The 21,111-nt window shown below is 45.1% G+C and overlaps 2 protein-coding genes across 2 annotated transcripts in view; one reads left to right on the forward strand and one right to left on the reverse strand.

Moving 5' to 3' along the window:
• Nucleotides 1-2,843, forward strand: part of CDKL5 (cyclin dependent kinase like 5) — a 212,744-nt gene extending 209,901 nt beyond the window's left edge. Inside the window, exon 20 of the mRNA XM_038586977.1 lies at nt 2,658-2,843. Coding sequence (XP_038442905.1) covers nt 2,658-2,728 — 71 coding nt within the window. The 3' untranslated portion in view covers nt 2,729-2,843. The remainder of the gene's footprint in view (nt 1-2,657) is intronic.
• Nucleotides 1,582-14,371, reverse strand: RS1 (retinoschisin 1). Its single transcript, XM_038586978.1, has 4 exons — nt 14,228-14,371; nt 9,912-10,053; nt 7,022-7,217; nt 1,582-4,694 (listed from the first exon to the last, which is right to left on the reverse strand). The coding sequence occupies exons 1-4, from the start codon at nt 14,262-14,264 to the stop codon at nt 4,542-4,544; spliced, it is 528 nt and encodes a 175-aa protein (XP_038442906.1). The 5' UTR covers nt 14,265-14,371; the 3' UTR covers nt 1,582-4,541.
• Between the last annotated feature and the right edge of the window lie 6,740 nt (nt 14,372-21,111).

A 21,111-nucleotide genomic window follows, 5' to 3' on the forward strand; every position in this document is an offset into this window, starting at 1 on the left:
TGAGTAGAATCCTAGTTCCATCACCAACATCTTGTGTGGCCTTAGGTGTGTTACTTAACTTTCCTGTGCCTCAGTTTCCTTATCCTTAAATGGAAATAATAATAGTACCTACTTCATAGGGTTGTTGTGAGGATTTAATAAGATGGTAACCTTCAAAGCACTTGATAGATTCTGAATAAATATTAGCTAGCTATTATTTGTGCCTCACTTGGTAGCCCTACCTATGAAGCTGAAAAAGCTCTGTTATGGAGTCTTGACTGCCAGTTCTAGAGAGCTCGTTAGGCACTGTAGATGTATTTATCCAATTTGATCTTCACACCAGCCTTGTAAAGTTGTCAGGGTTAAGAACCACTCAACTTGGCGCTATTCTTGGGATCACAGGGGAAGGAACAGCCCTTATAGCTATGCATTTGTCAGCAGGCCTCAGCACCCATGCTCCAGGTAGACAAAAGGATGGGCTTTTGTCAGCACATGTTCAAAGGCTCACCTTAGGCATGCAGTCTACTGACCTCCGAGACTGAATTCATAGTGGTACCTTTATTTTGAAAGGCCTAAGTAACCTTTGCTTTGTCCAAGTAACCTTCTCCCACACTCAATACCAAAATCAGCTCAGATTTTTTTTAAATCTTGGCAACACTTAGTGCTACTTCTTTGTTCATAGCATTTTATTTAGTTTTTTAAAGTCTCCTGCAATATGTTATATTTTACCGCAATTAAAAAAATCTGAAAGTGTAGACTTTCACACTCTAGCATTTGTGAAAATAAAAGTAAACATGTTAACCAAAGGTAAAATCATGAGGTTTTGCTACACTATATATATATTTTTTAATTGAAATTCTTCCTCACAAAAGAAATAATACTATAAACTAGTTCATGTGTTTAATCACAAGATTCTACTAGGCTTCTGATGTCCCTCAATAAAAGTTTTGTTTTTATACTGTGTTATAAGTTAAATGAGGTACACAATTAATATGCCATTATAAGCAAGTTACATGAAGATAAACATTTTATGGATCTCAGTATCTCATTGTTTATTAAATTCCGGAGTATGGAGCAATTTCCGCTGTGAAATCTCAGCTGCCTTTGCAGAAGTTGACACATTGATCCTAAAATTCATATGGAAATTCAAAGGACTCAATAGCCAAAACATTCTTGAAGAAGAGCAAAGTTGGAGAATTCACATGTTTCAATGTCAATACTCACTACAAAGCTGCAGTAATCAAAATGTGTAGTACTGGCATAAAGATAGACATATAGATCAGTGTAATAGAATCAAGAGTCACCTTTATGGTCAAGTGATTTCTCAAAAAGGATGCCAAGACCATTCAGTGGGGGGAAAAATAGTCTTTTCAACAAATGGTGCTAGGACAACTGGATGTCTACGTGCGAAGAATGAACTTGGACCCCTACCTCATACCATATACAAAAAGTAACCCAAAATAGATCAAAGACCTAAATGTAAGAAGTAAAACTGACACTCTTGAAAGAAAACATTGGAGTAAATCTTCATGATTTGGATTTGGCAATAGTTTCTCAGGTGTGACACCAAAAATACAATAAAAAGAGAAGAATAAATTGGACTTAAAGTTTAAAAATGTATTTCAAAGGACTCTGTCAAGAGAGTAAGAAGACAGCCTACAGAATAGGAGAAAATACTAACAAGTTGTGTATTTGATAAGGGGATTGTATCTAGAATACATAAAGAACTCTTAATGCAATAATAAAAAGACCGCCTGATTTTAAAATAAAGACTCTGAATAGATATTTCTCCAAAGAACTTACACAAAAGGGCAGTGAACACATAAAAAGACGCTTAACATCATTAGTCATAGGGAAATGCAGATCAAAACCATAGTGTGATACTACTTCATATACACCAGGATGGCTCTAATCAAAAAGACAGATAATAATAAATGTAGAGAACCTGGAACTCTCATATATTGCTGGTGGGAGTGCATAATGGTGTGGCCACTTTGGAAAATTATCTGACAGTTCCTCCAAAGGTTAAACATAGAGTAACCATGTAATAAACATATTACACTCCAAGGTATGTAACCAAGCTAGATAAAAACATACATCCAAACAAAAATTTGTACACAGTTGTTTATAGCAGCATTATTCATAATAGCCAAAAACATGGAAACAACCTAAATGTCCATCAACAAATGAATGGATAAATACAATGTGATCTATGTGTATATTGGAATAATATTCAACTGTAAAAAGGAATTAAATACTGACACATGCTACAACATGAATGAACCTTGGAAAAACACGATGTGAAGCAAAAGAAGCCAGACAGAAAAGACCACAATTGTATGATTCCATTTATATGAAATGTTGAGAATAGGCAAATCTACAGAAAGTGGTCAGTGGTTACCTAGGGCCAGGTGGGTGAGTTGGTTGGGGGGTAATGGCTAATAGGTGCAGGTTTCTTAGTGAGGGTGATGAATTTTTCTAAAATTGTGATAATGGTCACTCAACTCTGAGTGTACTACAAGTCATTGAATTGTACACTTGAAATGGGTGAGATTTGTATGGTATATGACTTTATCTCATTAAACCTTTACAAAACAAAAATTTCCAACATGAACAATTACTTGGAGAACCTATATCCCTGCCTCACACTGTTTAATTTTTCTCTTCTTTCCTTTTAGCTGTATTCCCCGCGTGTGTCCGTGTGCCTGTCATAGAGGACCTGACCTCTGGCTACTGCCGTTTTCTCTGACAATCCATGTTGTGATAAAAGTTCATTCAACTTTCCAGCAAGGGGCTCCGATCAGGCCTCTGTTCTAACTGGATTTATTCGTGTATCCTAAGACCTGAGGATTTTTTTTTCTCCACCTGGAATTTGATATGTTTGTATTTGAGAGAATACTGAGCAAGGAAAGCATTTTTCCAGCTTCAAGTATACAGGGGATTAGAAAGATGGTGGGTTGAATATAATGCTGTTCTAAGCCCAAAACACCGGAGAAGAGATTTGGGGCTTTTAGGAGGCTTCCCACTCACAGAGAAGGTGAATGCAATGTCCAAGATTGTATTAGTGTGAGTCCATTCAATTGGCTTGGCATTTGAAAACAAAACGTAACTTGGGAAAATGAGCTGCTAATAGAGACTCAGCTGTGTCAGGGCCAGGACAGTTTTGGATTCCTGGGTCTTGACAAAGGGCCCTCATCCGCTGGTTTCACCCCCTCTCTGCTCCTGCTTTCATATACCTCTCCTTTCCGCTCCCCATGTTATCCACCTCTCCCAGGGAACAGCCTGAAAACTCAGGCTGAGCTATAAATGACAGAGGAGGCTTAGGCTGTGGTCCCTGAAAAGTCCCTGCTTTATGCACTCCCCTCGGAAGGCCAGGCCCATTCCTAGCCCCGTCCCTCCCAAGGCCATTTCAGCCTCAGGAGTAGGCATGGTTGTGTGTTCTAGGGCAAGGGGGAGAGGTTAAACAGTTGGGTCGTGAGAGACACAGCCACATGGCCCTTCTTAGGACATAGGGTCTGACCACTTCCTGCAAAGCATGCAGTTAGCTAATGGGCTTCCTCTGTGTAGCCAGTGATAGCTCCTGGGCCAGCTGTTTTTAAAATGTTAAGCTTGTTGAAAAATGGTAGCCCTAGATAAGGGGAAATTCTGGTGAGCTCTGGTCATTTGGCTTTCCTAAATATAGAGAACTGCTGCTTACATGTGCAGCCTGTCCCATGTATTCACCCAGATAGTGACCACAGGCTGGAAAAATTTGCTAGAATAGATCTGTATGTAATGAGAGCTCTGCAACCACCCCCTCCCTATCCTTGTGTGCGTGGGGGTGAAAGCTCAGAGCAGAGGAAGCCCTCTTACCTGGGGGGATTGGTTGTGCACAGCTCCCAGGACACCAGGACACAGGCTCCCAACTGCTCTACTCATCTCTGACAACCAGTCACCCAAAACCTTGCCCCCTGCATGCCGGGTGCTCTAAAAGTCCTAAAAGGCCATGATTCACTGAAAACTTAAAAGGAGAAACCGCAAGCTTGCTCCCCATTTGCAATCAAATCAAGGTTTTATGAAACTCTGTGTTCCGGAAAGAAAAGAAAAGAAAAGAAAAGAAAAGAAAAGAAAAGAAAAGAAAAGAAAAGAAAAACCTCTATGTTCCTGTTTTTAGTGTGGTAAAGCAAAAGAGTTTTTAAATTATCTGGGCTCTTTTGTGTTCCCTGGGACCACACCTTTCACACTGTCAGACCAAAACCAAAAAGAAAAAGCAGCAAAATTACCCCTGCTACTTAGGCTTTTAGATGAAAACTAGTTTTAGGGACGTTTTCTTTGTTCTTATTTTCTTTGGCAGTGAGTGGGAAATACGCTCGTTTTCCTTTCTCTTTGATTGAAATGGGAAACTTGTTTTTTTAAAGAAATTATTTCTGCCAGGCTCTGCATTGAAAAGAGCTTGTAAAATACAGCTGCGTTTGTCACCCTGTTGGAACCCTGTCAGGGTTCCCCTGCAGGCTGCTCTGAGCCCTCCACCCCTATCTACCCCCCACCCCCACCCCAGGGCAGGTGTGGAGCTGAAGGAGGCCTCAGGCACACTTGCTGACGCATTCCAGCAGCTCCATCCGGATGGCAATGCGGACATGCCAGCCCAGCGGGATCAGCCGAATGAAGCGGGAAATGATGGGGGGCCGCAGAAGGTTCTGGACTGTGGAGGTTCGGTCTGAATTTCCATAGAAGACCTAAAGAGAGAGAAAATCTTGTTGCTATCACATCAGGGGATGGAAAAAGACTAACAATTCCTATCTGAAGCTGGCCCCATCCTTTTTTTTTTTTTTTTAAAGATTTTATTTATTCATGATAGACACAGAGAGAGAGAGAGGCAGAGACACAGGCAGAGGGAGAAGCAGGCTTCATGCAGGGAGCCCGATGTGGGACTCGATACGGATCGACAGGATCACGCCCTGGGCCGGAGGCAGGCACCAAACCTTTGAGTCACCCAGGGATCCCCCTGGCCCCAACCTTTAAGTTTGGGAAATCTCAGCAAGTGGTTAAGGCTCAGAGAATTGCACATGCCCCCCGTCCCCAGGGCCCAAAATCTGAATTTGCATGTTAGAGCCTCGCATCTGCATGCTCTAGGCCTCTCCGAGTCACTCTGTGGGGACATCTAGAACTGCACCATCTAATATGGAAGCATTAGCTACATGTGGCTCTTTAAGTTTAAGTGAATTAAAATTAGATAACAGTTTCCTCAGTCACACTGGCTAGGGTTCAAGTGCTCCATAGCTATATGTGATTAGTGGCTTCCATATTGGACAGCACAGGTACTAACATTTCCGACGTTGCAGAATGTTCTGTTGGATGGCACTGATAGAAAATACCTCCTGATCCTTATTGCCAATTTTGTGTTTTCATCCTTTGCATTTTGACAAATTTTGAAAAGGAGCACATCATGCTTATGAGAGAAATGGTCCTGTATTACAAAGGTATCCAAAGTGGGGCTCAAGTAAAAGCTCGAGTGTGCTGGCTCTGAAGTTGTGAGCCAAAGCTTAATTGCACATCTCTACATCCATAGAAATGGCAAATAGACTTGGAAAACTGCTTTTTGGAAAAGAAAAAGACATAAAAATAAGGAAGGGAGAATGCAGTACCCAAAGTAGAGAGAAAAAGAGTCGTTTAGTGTTTTGGGGGGACGCAACATAGCACGGTGCCCTGGCTGTAACACAAAAAGGTGATGTGGTTGGCCGCATTTCCAAAGAAATCATTCTTTGCAGTCTTTCTAGAGTCCTGGTGCTATGCCTGATGACACTGGAGCATTTCATTTCTCTCTGGGATTATCTCCCTGAAAAAAATCTGGCTGCCACATTGGCCTCATCCATCTACAAAACAAAAAGGACCTCCTACACCATGATCTTGCCCCTCTTCCCAGTAGCAACATCCCACATCCCCTTCTCTCAGCTCTTTTCCCTTGAACCTCTTCAAGTCGGGGGACAGGTGAAGAGGGAGGATGGAACAGGCTCCTCCAGATTGTACAAGTGCCTGAGCAGAATGCCTCTTTGCAAAGAACCGTCAAGGCCTTCAGAAATGCAGACAGGACTTAAAAAAGAATTCTCATTTCTTTTTAAAAAGCCAACTAATGAGAGCAAAAATGAAATAAAATGTAGAAGTATCAAGATGGCTTTTCCTATTGTATTCAATCAAACTCCTTGAAATCTCAACCCATGAATATCTATCTCTCTGTATAACTTGTCATCAGAGAGTACAAAGCTATCTGGTTTTCAGCCACACATATCTACTTAATCTGATTAAATGTCCAAATTAGCTTCAGAAGTCCTTACTCTCCGGCAAAAGGATAGTTAACATTTCCAAACAGCTAGTGAGGTTTTAATTCATTCCAAATATACAGTATATATATAAAATGTGTGTGACACACACACACATATATACACAAACACACATATACACACACAAACTTAATTACAAGCCTACTATGTTCAGTCTATGGTGAACAAGACTTGGGGCTTGGCCCTTAGAGGTTAGTAGGATATATAGGTGCTGCTCAAGGGCTTAAGTTCCTCTGTGTCTGCACTGTTGGAGTCATTTTAATCATTTATGTAGTTCAGTGGCTAACTTGCTGGATTGTCCAAATCTTCCGAGCCATCCGTCTCAATAGTAAGAGGCCATATCTACATAAATGGACAAGGACCTACCCACATCAATAATAGGTCAAGTCAGACCCATGCAGCAAAGTGTTCAGTGGCCCAGTGAGCTTGGAATAGTCCAAATGGCCAGTTTTGATTATTTAAGCAACTATAAGCTGATATGAGAATTCAGGCAAAGATTTCTTCTGTACACAAGAGTGGTGCTCATTCACGAACAAGCTGCTAGGCACCGAGGATACAGTGAGAAAAGACACCTGCCTTGTCAGAGAGTAGACCATGTTGTGGGGAAGAAGCATGGATGACTTCCCTTGTCATGGAGTCAGTGGTATGACAGGACGCAGGACGGGAGCCGGAAGGAAGTCCCAGAGAGTGTGAGCTGAAGGTAGTTTGGGGTCAGCCCAACTTACCCGATTGTTTCCTGTCTGGTCCTTATAGTAAATCCAGTTCAGGTTCTCATCCGTCCTGTACTGCACGCTGTACTTGGTCATCCACTCGTCGATGTCACAGCGCCCCTGGGTGAGGATTCCTGAAATCACCTTGACCTCCTTCAGATCGATCTGTAACCACTGGCTGCTGTCCTGGTACTTGGAGAGCCAGGCGCACCTGCCAGGGACACAGCAAATCACCAGGAGCCTTTTCCCACGAGCACCTCCAAGGAGCTGAGAGGCACTGCCCTTTGAGGGGCTGCCAGCCCCTGAGGAAGCTCTGCAGTGCGCAGGCAGTCGGAGCTGCGACCAGTTAAGCACCAAGAGGCCCGTGTCCAAGAAGGGGCGAGCCTCTGTTACCCTTGTACCATTCTCTTTCTCCCTGCATCTCCGCTGCCCGAAGAAAACTGGCCAGATTCAACCGATTTGTCAAAGGGCCTCTGAGTGTAGCTGAAATCACCTTTGGGGTGTGGTTGAACAGGTCTTTCTTCAAAACACGAAAATGCATGGTTATTGCACCCACCAGTCCCCTTCCCTTTTCTTTTTTTTTTTTTTTTTAAGATTTTATTTATTTATTCATGACAGTCACACACAGAGAGAGAGAGGAAGAGACATAGGCAGAGGGAGAAGCAGGCTCCATGCAGGGAGCCCGACGTGGGATTCGATCCCGGGTCTCCAGGATCGCGCCCTGGGCCAAAGGCAGGCGCCAAACCGCTGCGCCACCCAGGGATCCCCCCCTTCCCTTTTCATTTAGTCTCTCCTGATGTCTCTTTCTCCATGAGTCTTACCCTAATTTCAGTCCCTCTATACCTGTCTGCCTCCCCTTCAGGTACTGTCATTTATGGCTTCCAGAGAGGGTCTCCCATATGCCGAACACTGAGCCAAGGGGCTCTGGAAGGGCTTTTAACAATCGTAAAGCAAACTAACCATTGAAGGAACTGATTTGCTTTTTTAGCTCTATCCCTCGTGAATTGTGGAAACCTATCATTCCCCCTTTGAGGTTTTTATTTATTTTTTGCATATTAATTAGCTTCTTGGGACTGAGTCTTTGGCCACCTTTTCTTCTCACTCTAGACTTGCTCCTTGGGTGGCTTTTGAATTTTTAACTTCCATCCCAGACCTTTTCTCAATTCCAAAATCTGAGTAGTATCAGTGGCTGTCTAGACAACTTCTAAATGCCTTACAGCATCCCTAATGAAACCTGTCCAAGAGTAAACTAATCCTCTCTACCCCAACCACTCCTTCCAGTATCCATCTCTCAGAATGCTACATCCGGGACACCTGAGTGGCTAGGTGGCTGAGCGTCTGCCTTTGGCTCAGGCGTGATCCCAGGGTCCTGGGATCGAGTCCCACATCGGGCTCCACGCATGGAGCCTGCTTCTCCCTCTGCCTGTGTCTCTGCCTCTCTCTGTGTGTCTCTCATGAATAAATAAATAAAATCTTTAATAAAAAGAATGCTACCCCCATCCTCCTGGTGTTCATGCCACCCATCTGAGAGAGATCCTGATCCTTGGCCCCTTCCTTTCCATCACTTCAAACATCCAATCCATCTACTGAGTCCATCTCAAATGTTTCTCAAATTCATTTACTTTTCTCCATTTCCCTGGTGCTGTTCTTACCCACATCCTCAGCTCTTGCCTGGATGATTGCTACTCTAGCTTTCTTAACTAGTCTCCCTGGGTTACCCACCACCACCACCACCACTAAATAGTTCACCCCCACAGGACCCAGATTTTTATAAAAACACAAATATGATCCTGATACTCCCCAACTTCAAATCTTTCTCTGATAAAATCTACTAATTGTCTCCCAATATTCTCTTCTCATTTTCCTTTAGTAATAGAACCCTCCCTGCCACCACCACCGAGTTTTACCTGGGCAAATAGCCACCCAGCAGAGTTCGTATTTCCCTTTGTAGCTAAGTGAGACAATCTGACCAAATTCTAATGAATGGGGTGTGGACAAGGTAGCCAATATGATTATGCTTGTATCCTTTAAAGAAAAGTATGTGTATTCTACGCTTCTTTTCTCCCCACTGACTAGAAAGTAGATGTGATAGTGGAAGCTAGAGCAGCCATTTTGGGCCCCAAGATGGAAACTTCATGTGAAGGATGACAGAACAAGGTAGAATGAGTCTGGAACCATCAGCCATCATAACCCTTCACTACCTAATGAAAATTTTATTTTATTTATTTAATTTTTTAAAAGATTTTATTTATTCATGAGAGACACAGAGAGAGAAAGAGAGAGACAGACAGACAGAGAGAGAGAGGCAGAGACACAGTCAGAGGGAGAAGCAGGCTCCATGCAGGGAGCCCGATGCGGGACTCGATCCCAGGTCTCCAGGATCACACCCTGGGCTGAAGGCAGTGCTAAACCGCTGAGCCACCCAGGTGTCCCTCTAATGAAACTTTTAGATGACCAAGAAATAAACCTCCATGTTACTTAGGTCTTTGTACTTTGGTGCTCTTTGTTACAGCAGCACAAACTTGTATTCTAACTAATGCACATTCAAGAAACTCATTATGCCTAAAATAAGGACCATAATCCTTAACATGACTTCATGATCTGACTTCTGCCTACTTCAAATGAATCAGGTCTTTCTTCTGTGTCTCCTCCACAGCATTTATCATACTCACTAAATGATCAGTTGTGTGATTATGTGCTTAGAGTGCCTCTCCCCCTCTAACCTGTGTGCTTCTTGAAGGCTGGGACCTTATCCACCTTGTCCACAGTCCTCTGCACATGAAAGGCATTCAGTGACTTTTTGTTGAAGACATAAATAAATGCACTCTGCCATTCGTTTATTACAAAGACGTACATTTTTCAAATCACATGAAAAAAAATCACCTGAGCCACCTGCCCTGCTTACCCAAAGCCTTGACTGTTGAGCCGGGCCTTGTTAGCTGTCCATGAGGAATACCAGCCCACATACTGATCCAGGTTGGAGCAAGTGATCTGGTCTGGTGTAACCTCTCCTGACTCGAAACCCAGGGGCTTATGATACGGGCATTCTGGAAAAGAAAAGACAACACACATTAAAACGCTCCTATCACATCACAACACTCAACCAACACGACATGACAAAAATGACAAATCAAACCATCTCATCTGCGCTTTGGAAGGTGGAGAATGTTTTGCTTGGCAGCACAGTTCAGGATGGATCTTCAACCTACTTACTGCTCTTATGAGAAGAGAGTGAAGATGAGGTAAAAGTATTGCCATAGAGACTCAACATTCATAAAAGCAGACGAAAGGGGCTCTATGGCAACCCGAGGTGGGGGGCGCTGAGAAATACTTCACCTCCTCCACAAACTTAGATATTTAAAAAAAAAAAACAAGAGGTTCACAGAGAAATATCATACTTAAATGCCATACTCTTTATATTCCTCATCAACACACTTTTAGCCATCCTGCAAGATGACATCAGGTCCCTCGGGCAGCATATGATGCTAATGATAGAAACAAAACAATGGTGAGAGGCAAGAAAGGCAATTATATATGAGACTGATTTCTCACTTGTAAATTGCAGTTTTTTCACTAGTCTAATGAGAAAAAAAAAAAAGGGTGTGTGTGTGTGTGAAATGTTCCTGAGCGACTATTGAATGAGGTACAGTTGAAAGGAGCTATTTTTTTCCAAATAAGAATAGCCAAACTGATTCTTAGATGTTAACCGTCTGCTGCTTTTCATGTATTTCCTACATTTAGTATTGGGTTACCTGGTCAAAGACTTTTGCCAATTGCCAGCCTAGTATCCATTCTCCTCTTGTTTTTGACGAAAGAGCCCTAATTTTGCTGGGCAGCATGTAACCAGTAAAAAAAAAAAAAAAAAAAAAAAAAAAAAAAAAACACCTTTCCCAGTCTCTTTTGCAGTTAGAAGTGACCACATGATACAATTTCTGACCTCTAAGATATAAGATGATGTCTGCTGGGGATTTCTGATCAATTTTTGCTCGCCCCTTCTTTCTTCCTGTGGCCTAGAAGGAAGACCTGATGGCTGGCCCAGTGGTAGCCAGCCACCTTGCACAATGGGGGGAAGGCCAAAAGAACTGCAGAGACCTCAGCCCTGATATCCTTAGGCAACAGGAGTCAAAACAGAACTAATTAAGCCACTAATGGGGTCTCTTATAATCAATCACAGGTTCTAGCTAAATTTCTATAGAAAAATAAATGATAAACATACATTCTTTCAGTTTTCTGATTGTGGACGATAAACATCAAGTAGGTTAAATAATTTTTTTCCATGTGTAAATTTGAGTTCAGATTGAAGAGCTGAACACACTTACTGGGGGCATCATCACCTCCAAACAGTAGGATGACTGCTGAGGTCTTTCTGGAGGATAATTTTCAAAAGTCAGTAGGACAGAATGAAGCGTGCCAAAGCTGGACTGCCATCCATCCTGACACTAGAATGCCCGCAGGGGTAGCCATGCCCTGTCCTCAGAGACTGAAGACAGAAAGACAGCTTCAGGCCTCTGACGGGGAGGCTTCACCACCTTTCTGCCCAAGGCACCAAAGGGAAGGGTCCAACACCCCCCCCACTCCCCCCGCCCCCAGTAGCTGCAGCTCAGTGGGGCTGGAGGGGAGGGGACAGTATTCATAGTTTATCTAGTACCCAAGGCTTCGGGAGCCTATTAAAAGACTATGCTGATGGAGCAGGGATGGGCCATAAGTTCATGCTTTAGTAACCAGGGGATGTTTTAGGTCAACCCCATTGGTTTCACGTAGGGTGGGCTGCATACTCCCAGAGGAATATGAGAAGGAGAGGAAATATTTGCTGAGCAGACAAAATTAGAACCTGCTACTTGCATCAGTAGGACATAAAGGCTTTCATCTGGAAACTTCTGAGTCCCATGAAGGCCACGCCTGTCCCTAAAGGTGGCTTTACCTCTTAAAGAACAAGAACTGCCTATTTCTGCCAGTATATGGAGTATTAATACTTGGTGTTTATTAAATATTTCTTTTCTTCACGTAAGTAAAAAAAAAAAAAAAAAAAAAGGGAATTCCTGGGAGAGAGAACAGGAGTGCTTTATGGGCCACTCGATCATGCCCTGTGTGGTCAAATCATCAGGAGGGCTTGTTAAGGATGCGGTTTCCAGTATTTCACCCCTGGAGCCCCCTCATTTTTAACAAATGCACTTACAAAGCGCACTTTGGAAACCTTGGCCTGTAGGGGAAGGCATCTGTTGGTTGGCAGATCCAGGGGCCTAGTGCCCGTGGCCCCAGGGGCTTCTCCACCTCCTCCATTCCCCTTTAAGCCCATGCCACCAAAAGGAGGGACGAGGTCCCAGCGCCAGAAAGCGAGGTTTCAGTGGGGCTCAAGTTTGTCAGTTAAATTCTAACTGTGGATGCCTCTAAGGCCCCTCCATCCTGAGCCTCCCCTTTCTTGCTCCAGGGCCGCCAGCTTGGAGGGAGGGAGCAGAGGGGAAGGAAAAGTCATCAGATTGCTTTATTCTTGGCATTTTGCTCTTTCTGTTTCCCCCTCACAATTCTTTTGCCATTTCTTTCCAATTAGCCCATCTAATTGTTAAGAGTGGGCTGGAAACCTGCGGAGACCTAGCCCATGGCAATGGCCTTGGAGGCCGGTGAGGTCTAGGCGTGGACCCTGCCCACGCTCTCCAGGAAAGTCACAATCTCACCATCCCCTTGGCTTCAGCTGCCATCTGGGAGTCAGTGCCTGACCCTCAAGCCCCAAGCGTTATCTAGCCATTGTCCATTTTCCAGGTGAATGATTCCATTGGGTGAGCCAAAAATCCTTCACACCCAAGCATCCAAAACTGAGCCCTTCAGCATCCAAGCCCCAAGCTTGCCCCTGTCCAGTGCTCCTGTCTCAGGCATTGGTGCCTCTAGCTGCTACCCCAGAAACCTGGTGGTGTGGCCCAGGGCACAAAGCAGAGACCCTCTGATGGGTTTCAGCCTGGATATCACCTGGGGAGTTCAGAAGTGCTAATGTTCAGGTCACTCGCCCAGAGATTCTGATGTCATTGGTCTGGGGTAGGACCTGGCTAGGGGTAAAGCTGCAAGGGATTGTAACGGGCAGCCAAGGTCAGGGATGCCTGCTTAGAGTCCGCGTGAGCTGGGATTGGATCCCACTCTCTGTGTGAGCGTAAGCAAGCTGCCTAACCTCTCTGGGTCTCAATTTCTTCATCTGTGAAATGGGCACAACAGTCCCTGCTTCTATAACGTCGCTGGGATTACATGAAATATGTTTGTAGAGTAGAGCCTGCAGTGGCTGGCCAAGAGCAACAGACTACATTGGTGTAATAGGGTGAATTTGTGGGAATATATTGACGCCTTCTTGAGTTTTTCATGTTTGTCTTTCTGGTGAAGACTCACCCGGAAAGGAATCTAACCCCCTCCACCCCTCTCTGTCCTGCCCCATCATCCCCTCCCCCGAGGAGGAGTCCAACTCCATGTTTCTAAACGTTTGGGCTCCTCTTGCTCCAGGAAGAATAAGCCTCACACTCGTGTTTGTGTGTGTGTGTGATTCAAGAGAGGAAAAGGCTGTTGATAGCATAGCATCTCTCAGATTTATGGATTTGGAGGATCTAGGCCAGGGACACACCCTTGGGAAACCTGGGAAGGTTCCCGGGACTGGGCTGAGCTTGGTTCAGAGGGAGAAGAACCGCCACCAAGTGTCTGCCTTCAAGGGGGGTCGTAGGCCAGGCCGAGAGCTACCCTCAGGCAGCCCTTGAAGCCTCTGCGGGTTTCCTGTAGTCCAAGGAGAGAGGAAGGACCTTTAAGGATTCTGTCTTTAGACTCCTCACAGGCCATGACAAAGGAGGCCTCAAACTGGAGTTATTTAAACTTGGAGAAGTGGGAAATATGACTTTTCTCATGCTCTGTGTGCTGTGGAGGTAGCTGCAGTCAAGATATGTTATTATTTTTCCTGACTCCTCTTCCACCCCCGCCCCCACCCCACCCCCTTTCTGTGGTCCTGGCTGAGCTCCCTTCTGGTCCTCATGCAGGCCTGGAGGCCTTCCCTCTGCCTGTGACACTCCTGTCCCCTCTCCTCCCCCTTCACCCGGCCTACTCTACTCATCCTTGGGATCTCTGCACACTTCCCCTTCCTACCCTGAGCTGGGTGAGGGACTCCAGCGGCGGCCTCCCCAGACACCCCGTTCCTGTCCCTCGTTCCCCGTCCTTGTGATGATGGACTTGCCAGCTCCCCCGGTCTGTCTGGCTCACCATTGTATGCTCTGGGCCGAGCAGGATGCCTGCACATGCTCTGCACTTGAGAGTTCTAGATTGGGCAGTGAAGGAAGGGCTCCACAAGGATTATCATTTGTCTTGGGTGGCCGCTAGGCAGAGGCGCAGAAAACAGCAGAAACAGGAAGCAGAAAGCTCAGGGAGGAAATAGAGGTTGGCCAGCCCAGAGAACACCCCCCCCCCACCCGCCCTGAGCAAAAAGAAACTGTCTTCTAAGTATGAAGTAGGATTAAGCAACACAAATAATGTTGCTGGAGGAATTAAGGGGGTCGTCATCACACTTACACAGAATATAGCCTTCCCACGTTTTCTGCCCAGTGGAAGTTAGTGTAGCTAGGAAGCCTGTTTTCACGCTCATCTTAAGTAGAAAAAGAACGTTTCTACATTCATTTCAAGGGAAAACCTACATTTTTCTCTGAGCAAGCGATGCTTTGATCATTCCAGGAATAAAGCCATATTCAAAATGTGCTGCTAATCCAGACTATACTTAGCATGCTAGCCTTCCTTATTCAGTAGGTGGCTTCTCCGTCCGTAGGCTTGAAGGCCAGACGTGCTTACACAGAACGTTAACCTAGAGAAACCCGAGGAGAGCTGAGGGACGTTCTTGACAAGAGAGACGTGAACTATTACTATGCATGCGTATGAGACTTGAACATACATGGCGAAGTAGTACAGTACAGAATAATGTTTATGGAATAGAGCAGAAACCCGAAAATAATATAGAAATATAAAATCTAGAATAAAGGTAAAGCAGTAACAAATCATTGGCTTTCTTCTGTTGTGATACTTTCCTTACCCTGTTGCCCCTGTCGGAGTGCCAAGGGAATCTCAGTTTGACTGGGGAAGACAGACAGACCTTTTAGTCGTTTTCATAGTGTTAAGCCGAAGATGAAGGAGGCCATAAGGCACCCAGCCAGTCACCTTCTTCTCCGTGGATGGGGACACTGGACAGTAACAGCCAGTGTGCCCCTGGGAAGGCCCCCTGGCAGCTCTGAGTGACCCTCCCTCCTGTTCTTCGGCACTTTCTAGGCTCTTCTTCCCTCCTAAGGCAGGCTCTGATGGAAGCACTGAATCTCAGGGTGCAGAGGAACCAAGCAGCATTCTTCACATTCCAGTGAGGATCTGAGGCACTAAGGGGCAAGTGAATTCTGGAATACTGCAGCTAGTCCTGCTGCCCTGAATCATCTCTTCCGTGGAAAAACCCATTAACTCCAAGGAATCAACCCTTTAACACTTGGGTTGCATTTTTTCCTTCCTGGAAATATCTGTGCTATTAAAAAGTAAAAGCAAAAAACAAACCCCAAAATGGTGGAGAGAGGAGACCACTTCAGCTAAAAGAATCTCTGATCTCAGAACTTCAAGTACACGGCAGGTGTGGGGGGAGAGCCTGGGGGACCCGGGTGGACTTCACATTCCTCAAACACACAGACAGGCCTCCTCAGCTTCACAGCTGATGGGGTCAATGAAGCCAGTCTGCATAAATAATCTCTTTTCGAGTTGTTGTGTGTAGAAAGAACTTGGTGTTGGAATTCCAGGTGGTCTTCGTGTCTCTGGGTGAAGAGGACATTTGTCCCCACCGCACGGGCAACTCCTTCAGGATGGAGCTGATGCCTTGTCTTCAGCTTCCCTTCGGTGCCTGGCAACAATAGGCACATGATGGAAAAAGGTGGAATTGAATTTTAAATGGATTATTAAGGAGGGTGCTTCGATATTGACTGGACATCACGCCAGTCGAGAGAGGTGGCAGGAGCTCAGCGGGCCGGACGGTGGAAGCCACCAAACCAAGCAGCACTTGCTGCTTTCCTCACTCCCTTCCCAACAGACTGGATCCACAAACCACTCCTAGTCCTTTAGTACATAGGGGAACGGAGGCAGTAAAGGCCATGATAGACTCTCCTGCCTCCCCCGCCATTCGCTATTTTAATACAAATTTAATGAAATCATGAAGAGAAGCTCACACATGTACACACATACTGTCTCTGGTGGAGCTATTATTAGGCGATTATGTAAAGTGAATGACTTGGCATGGCACCATCGTGACCCTGGAGAGGGGTGACAAAGACAGTTTCAAGCAAAAGAGGCTCAGAGCCATGGAAGGGACTGAGCGCTGCAAGTATTTGCAGGGCCTCCAAGCCTGGGAAAGTCAGAGTGGGAGCTCACAGTGGGGGGAGAAAAGGGGCCACCCTTTATTAAAGCTACAGTTGGCTGGGTGCCACACAAGATGCTCTCATGCCTCATCCAATGTATTCCGCATACCAAATCCTCAGAGCAGGGGTCAGCAAACTGTGGCCCTTGGGTCAAATGTGGCTCGCCACCTCCTTTGGGAAATAAAGTTTTATTGGAACACAGCCATGCTCACATATTCACATATTGTCTATGGCTGCTTTCGCACTACCATGGCCCAATTGAGGAGTTGAGACCCTGTGACCCACAAAGTCACAAATATTCAGCATCTCGTCGTTTGCAGACCAAGTTTGCTGGCATGAAGCTTACAGGGAGACATTCATAGTAGCCAGGAAGGGCTATGTTAGCCTGCAGGACAAATTGCCTCGGCAATTTCAGAGGCTTGACCCAACAAGTGTTTATTTTTCACTCAGGTGACTTGTCCATTATAGGTTGGTAGGCCTTTCTGCTCCATTTAACCCCCCGGGGCCCACACTGAAGGAGGAAGCACTTTCTCAAGCATGGAAGGGAGAGCCAGAGAGTTGAGTACCGGCCCTTAAATGCTCATTTTGGAAGAGACACTGCTCACTTTGACTGGAACTGCTCATATGGCGCCACCTGACTGTAAGGGGGCGGGAATGTGGGGAAGCACACGGTTGTTTGGTGAGCAATAAACCCTCGGGCACAGTACTATGACCTCCATTTGACAGACAACGACCAAAGTGGGAGTCCTAGAGTTAAGAAATGAGGCAGCCAGGATTCCAACTCTGGTCTTCCTGGCTCAAAAGCCTGTACTCTGCTCAAAATGCTCCGCTTCCTGCCATTGATTCATTTCCATAAATTTCGTGAGTCTATTTCATTGAAAATAGGTGCCAGCTCACCATCTTACGTAGGCCAAGGAGAGATGCAAGAAGCTGTTTCTAAACACTGACATCCGTGTGGTGTGTTGGAACAGTGGCCGTTGTGTGACTTGAAGCTCAGAGACCAACTGTGTGTTCAGGGGGATTCATTCAGCCAGGTTGAAGAGAAAGGAGAAACAGTGTTCCTGAGGACACCCCAAGGAGCGGGTGCCCTAAGGAGAGGGGACACTCACCTGGTATGCAATCTAAGGAGGTGGCACCAGCCGACCAGAGGCCATTGGGACTGCCTTGGCAGTCACATTTGCATGCTTTCTGGTACCAGGGGTCCTCACTCTCATCCTGCAGGAAGCCAGAGGGGCAGGAGTGTCAGTCACAGCGAACGGCAACTCTGGCCAGAGCCCCACTGGAGAAGTTTGTGTTCAAAACCCTGCTCATTCATCACCTGTATTCTATGCGTGCTTTTGCACTACAGCAGCACAACTGGATGATTAGTTCGGCCTTAACACATACAGTTGCCACTCATCTTTGAGTCCAGATAAACAAATGTCCACCACTGTGGGTGACCAGCTAATGATCACACAGACGCACTCATGCAGGGAGCACTGTTCACCCCATTATAGTGATCTTCAGAGGCTGGGGGAGCCCCAGGCCAAGGTCAGGCTCTCATTGCCCCTGGAGGCCCCTTTTAGGGATCCAGCTTTAAAAGGTAATGGGCTCAAGATTATACCACCTGTATTAAGACCTGGTTTACTTACATCCTCTCATTAAAACACCAATCTTGAATTTTCCTGGATAAAATGTGCCATTGCTACCACCAAAATAAAATATCTTAAAAAATACCTTTTTTTCTTTTTTTAAGTGATAATCCTACACGTTATTTTCAGCTAGGACAATCTTCAAAAACAGCTTTCTTAAAAAATGAGTGGGAAATATCAGAAAGGGAGACAGAACATGAGAGACTCCTAACTCTGGGAAACGATGAAGGGGTGGTGGAAGGGGAGGTGGGCGGGGTGTGGGGGTGACTGGGTGACGGGCACTGAGGGGAGCACTTGATGGGATGAGCACTGGGTGTTATTCTATATGTTGGCAAATTGAACACCAATAAAAAATAAATAAATAAAAAAACAGCTTTCTTACTGCAACATACCTCAGTAGACGATAATCCCAGTGTGGCTAAGCAAAAAGACAAGAGGGGGGAACAGTCAGGTTAAAAAGGGGGGAAAAATCAGGTTAAAAAAAGAAACAAATTCAACAAAATGATCCATTCCATGGAAAAGTGAAATGGAAATAATCACATAAAAGTTAACAAAGCCTCTTCTGGAAGAAGTCAAACTAAGTAAATATCTGCCAGGAATAACCTCCACAGATGCTGAGAAACTAGGGGCAGTAAAATGAAACAGACAAGGATAATTATTATTATTATTATTTTAGAGTAAATTCTTCCCCAAAGTGTGGCTCCAACTCACGACCCCGAGATCAAGAGTCACATACTCTACTCACCGAGCCAGCCAGATGCTCGTATTATTCTTGTTCTTTATAGAATTTTGGAAAATGCATTAGTGTAGCAAAGAGAAAAAAAACGCACCTGTATTTCTTATCACAAAGGCAACACTGTTAACATTTTTGTGTAAATCTTTCCAGTCTTTTTCTATGTGTATTTTTAAAAACATATTTGAGAACCTACTATGTAAACAATGCTTACAATCGACACTTATACTGTTACGTTTGACATTAACAGTGCTTGCTTTTCCCTTTACTTATTAACCCTTCATCATCATCACCATCATCATCATCATCATCCCTGGTGTCTGCCAAATGTGCGACTCAGGAGCTGATTCGTAGCCCTCTCCCCCTGCCTCCATGACATATTTTGGTTATTTAGGATTAATGAGCACCAAAGCTCCATTTCCCATTTTTTCAAAGTGGATGCCTTCAATTCTTTCCTCATCATAAAAGCAACACCTACCCAGTATAAAAATCTTGAACAAAACTTGAGTGTAGACAATAGGAAATAAAAGTCCCCCCCTTAACCACTTTCCTATCTAAAAGTTGAATCTGATGCCCCCCAAAAACCTTTCAGACCGTTTTAGAGAGTAAAGGAATGGTCTCATCTTTCATGTCATGATTATAAAAGTGCTCTTTTTCAAACTGTGCCTTCATTTAAATAATACATATTTAGCTCTTCTGCAAACCACTTTTTCATGTCCACTGTGAGCCTGGCACCACACCGGGGCCTGGGCCTTCTGAAACAGAAGCGTCGCTCTCTGCACACAGGGCCTGGAGGACCCAGGAGAAGACAGACCCTTGGGTGACGCACGTGGTGAATACTCCACCAGGTTTGCACAGGCTGCGGTGGGAGTCCAGGGGAGCATATCTTTTAGTCAGAGCACTTCAGGGCTACCCCTAACCCGTGGTCACCAAACTGCTGTCTCTCCTGGGCCTCATTCACGGGTTATTCATTCCTAGAGATTCCTTGGTCTACCCGCTATGGGCAGAGTTGATCCTCTCAGGTAGTGACGAAGGTCAGTAGGGGCATCTTGGGGGCCAAGGCCTGTGCTGGCTAAAGAAGTACTGAGTTCTTATTTTCACATCCAATGAACTCTTCCCAACACTGACCGTATGTCTTCATGCTCCCACATGCTCTCAATCCGCCTATCTTCCTTTAGCTTCCATCACACTGTTCACCTGGTTCTCCCATCACTCTGAAGATCCTCTCACCTCATGAATGTTCCTAAGCCCAAGATTCCAACTCTTGCTTTGAATGGCTTACCGGCTATCTCCCCATAGATGTCTCTTAATATTTGAAATTGGACCCAACCAAGTCTTTTTTTTTTTTTTTTTTTTTTTACTATTTTATTTATTTATTCATGAGAGACACACACAGAGGCAGAGACACAGGCAGAGGGAGACACAGGCTCCCCGTGGGGAGCCCGATGTGGGACTCTATCCCTGGACCTGGAATCATGACCTGAGCCAAACACAGATGCTCAACCACTAAGCCACCCAGGTGCCCGGACCCAACCAAGTCTTGACAAGGTCATGGTGCAATGGGAACTCTCATATGTTGCTGGTGGGGATATAAGTTGGTCTGACTTCTTCGAAAAACTATATTTGGCAGCTTACACTAAGGTGGAACATACACATGCCCTATGACCCAGCAATTCTACTCGTATTTACCCACCAGAAATGCATACATATGTTCTCCAACTAACAAAAACCTACTAGATTACCCACAGCACAGCAGCAGTATTTGTATTAACTCCAAACTGGAAACACTCATATGCCCATCAAGAGTAGAATGGATATGGGTGCCTGGGTAGCTTAGTAGCTTAAGCATCAGACTTTTGATTTTGGCTCAGGTCATGATCTCAGGGTCATGAGATTGAGCCCTGCATTGGGCTCTGTGCTGGGCGTGGAGCCTGCTTAAGATTCTCTCTCTCTCTCTCTCTCTCCCTCTCTCTCTCTCTCTGCCCCCCACATGACCCTCTTCTCTCAAAAAAAGAAAAAAAAAAGAGTAGAATGGCTACAAATAGCAAATTCACACTAGTGGAAAACTAAACTGCAATGAAAGTGGATGACCTGCAACTCCATGCTACAACACAGCTGCATCTCACAAACAATGCAGAGTGGAAAGTCAGATGCTAAAATGGACACAGCGTATGAATCCATTTGAAACGTACAGAAGCAGGCAAAAGTGATCTATGCCGTTAGACGTGAGGGTCTTGGTCACATTTGGAGCAGGGAGGAAGCCAGGAAGGCTCTCTGGGGGGCTGGAGATGTTCCGTTGCTTGCTCGGAGTGCTGGTTACATGGGTGTGCTCAGTCGTGAAAATTCACTCAG

This window comes from Canis lupus, chromosome X (assembly GCF_011100685.1).
Source record: "Canis lupus familiaris isolate Mischka breed German Shepherd chromosome X, alternate assembly UU_Cfam_GSD_1.0, whole genome shotgun sequence".
NCBI lineage: Eukaryota > Metazoa > Chordata > Mammalia > Carnivora > Canidae > Canis > Canis lupus.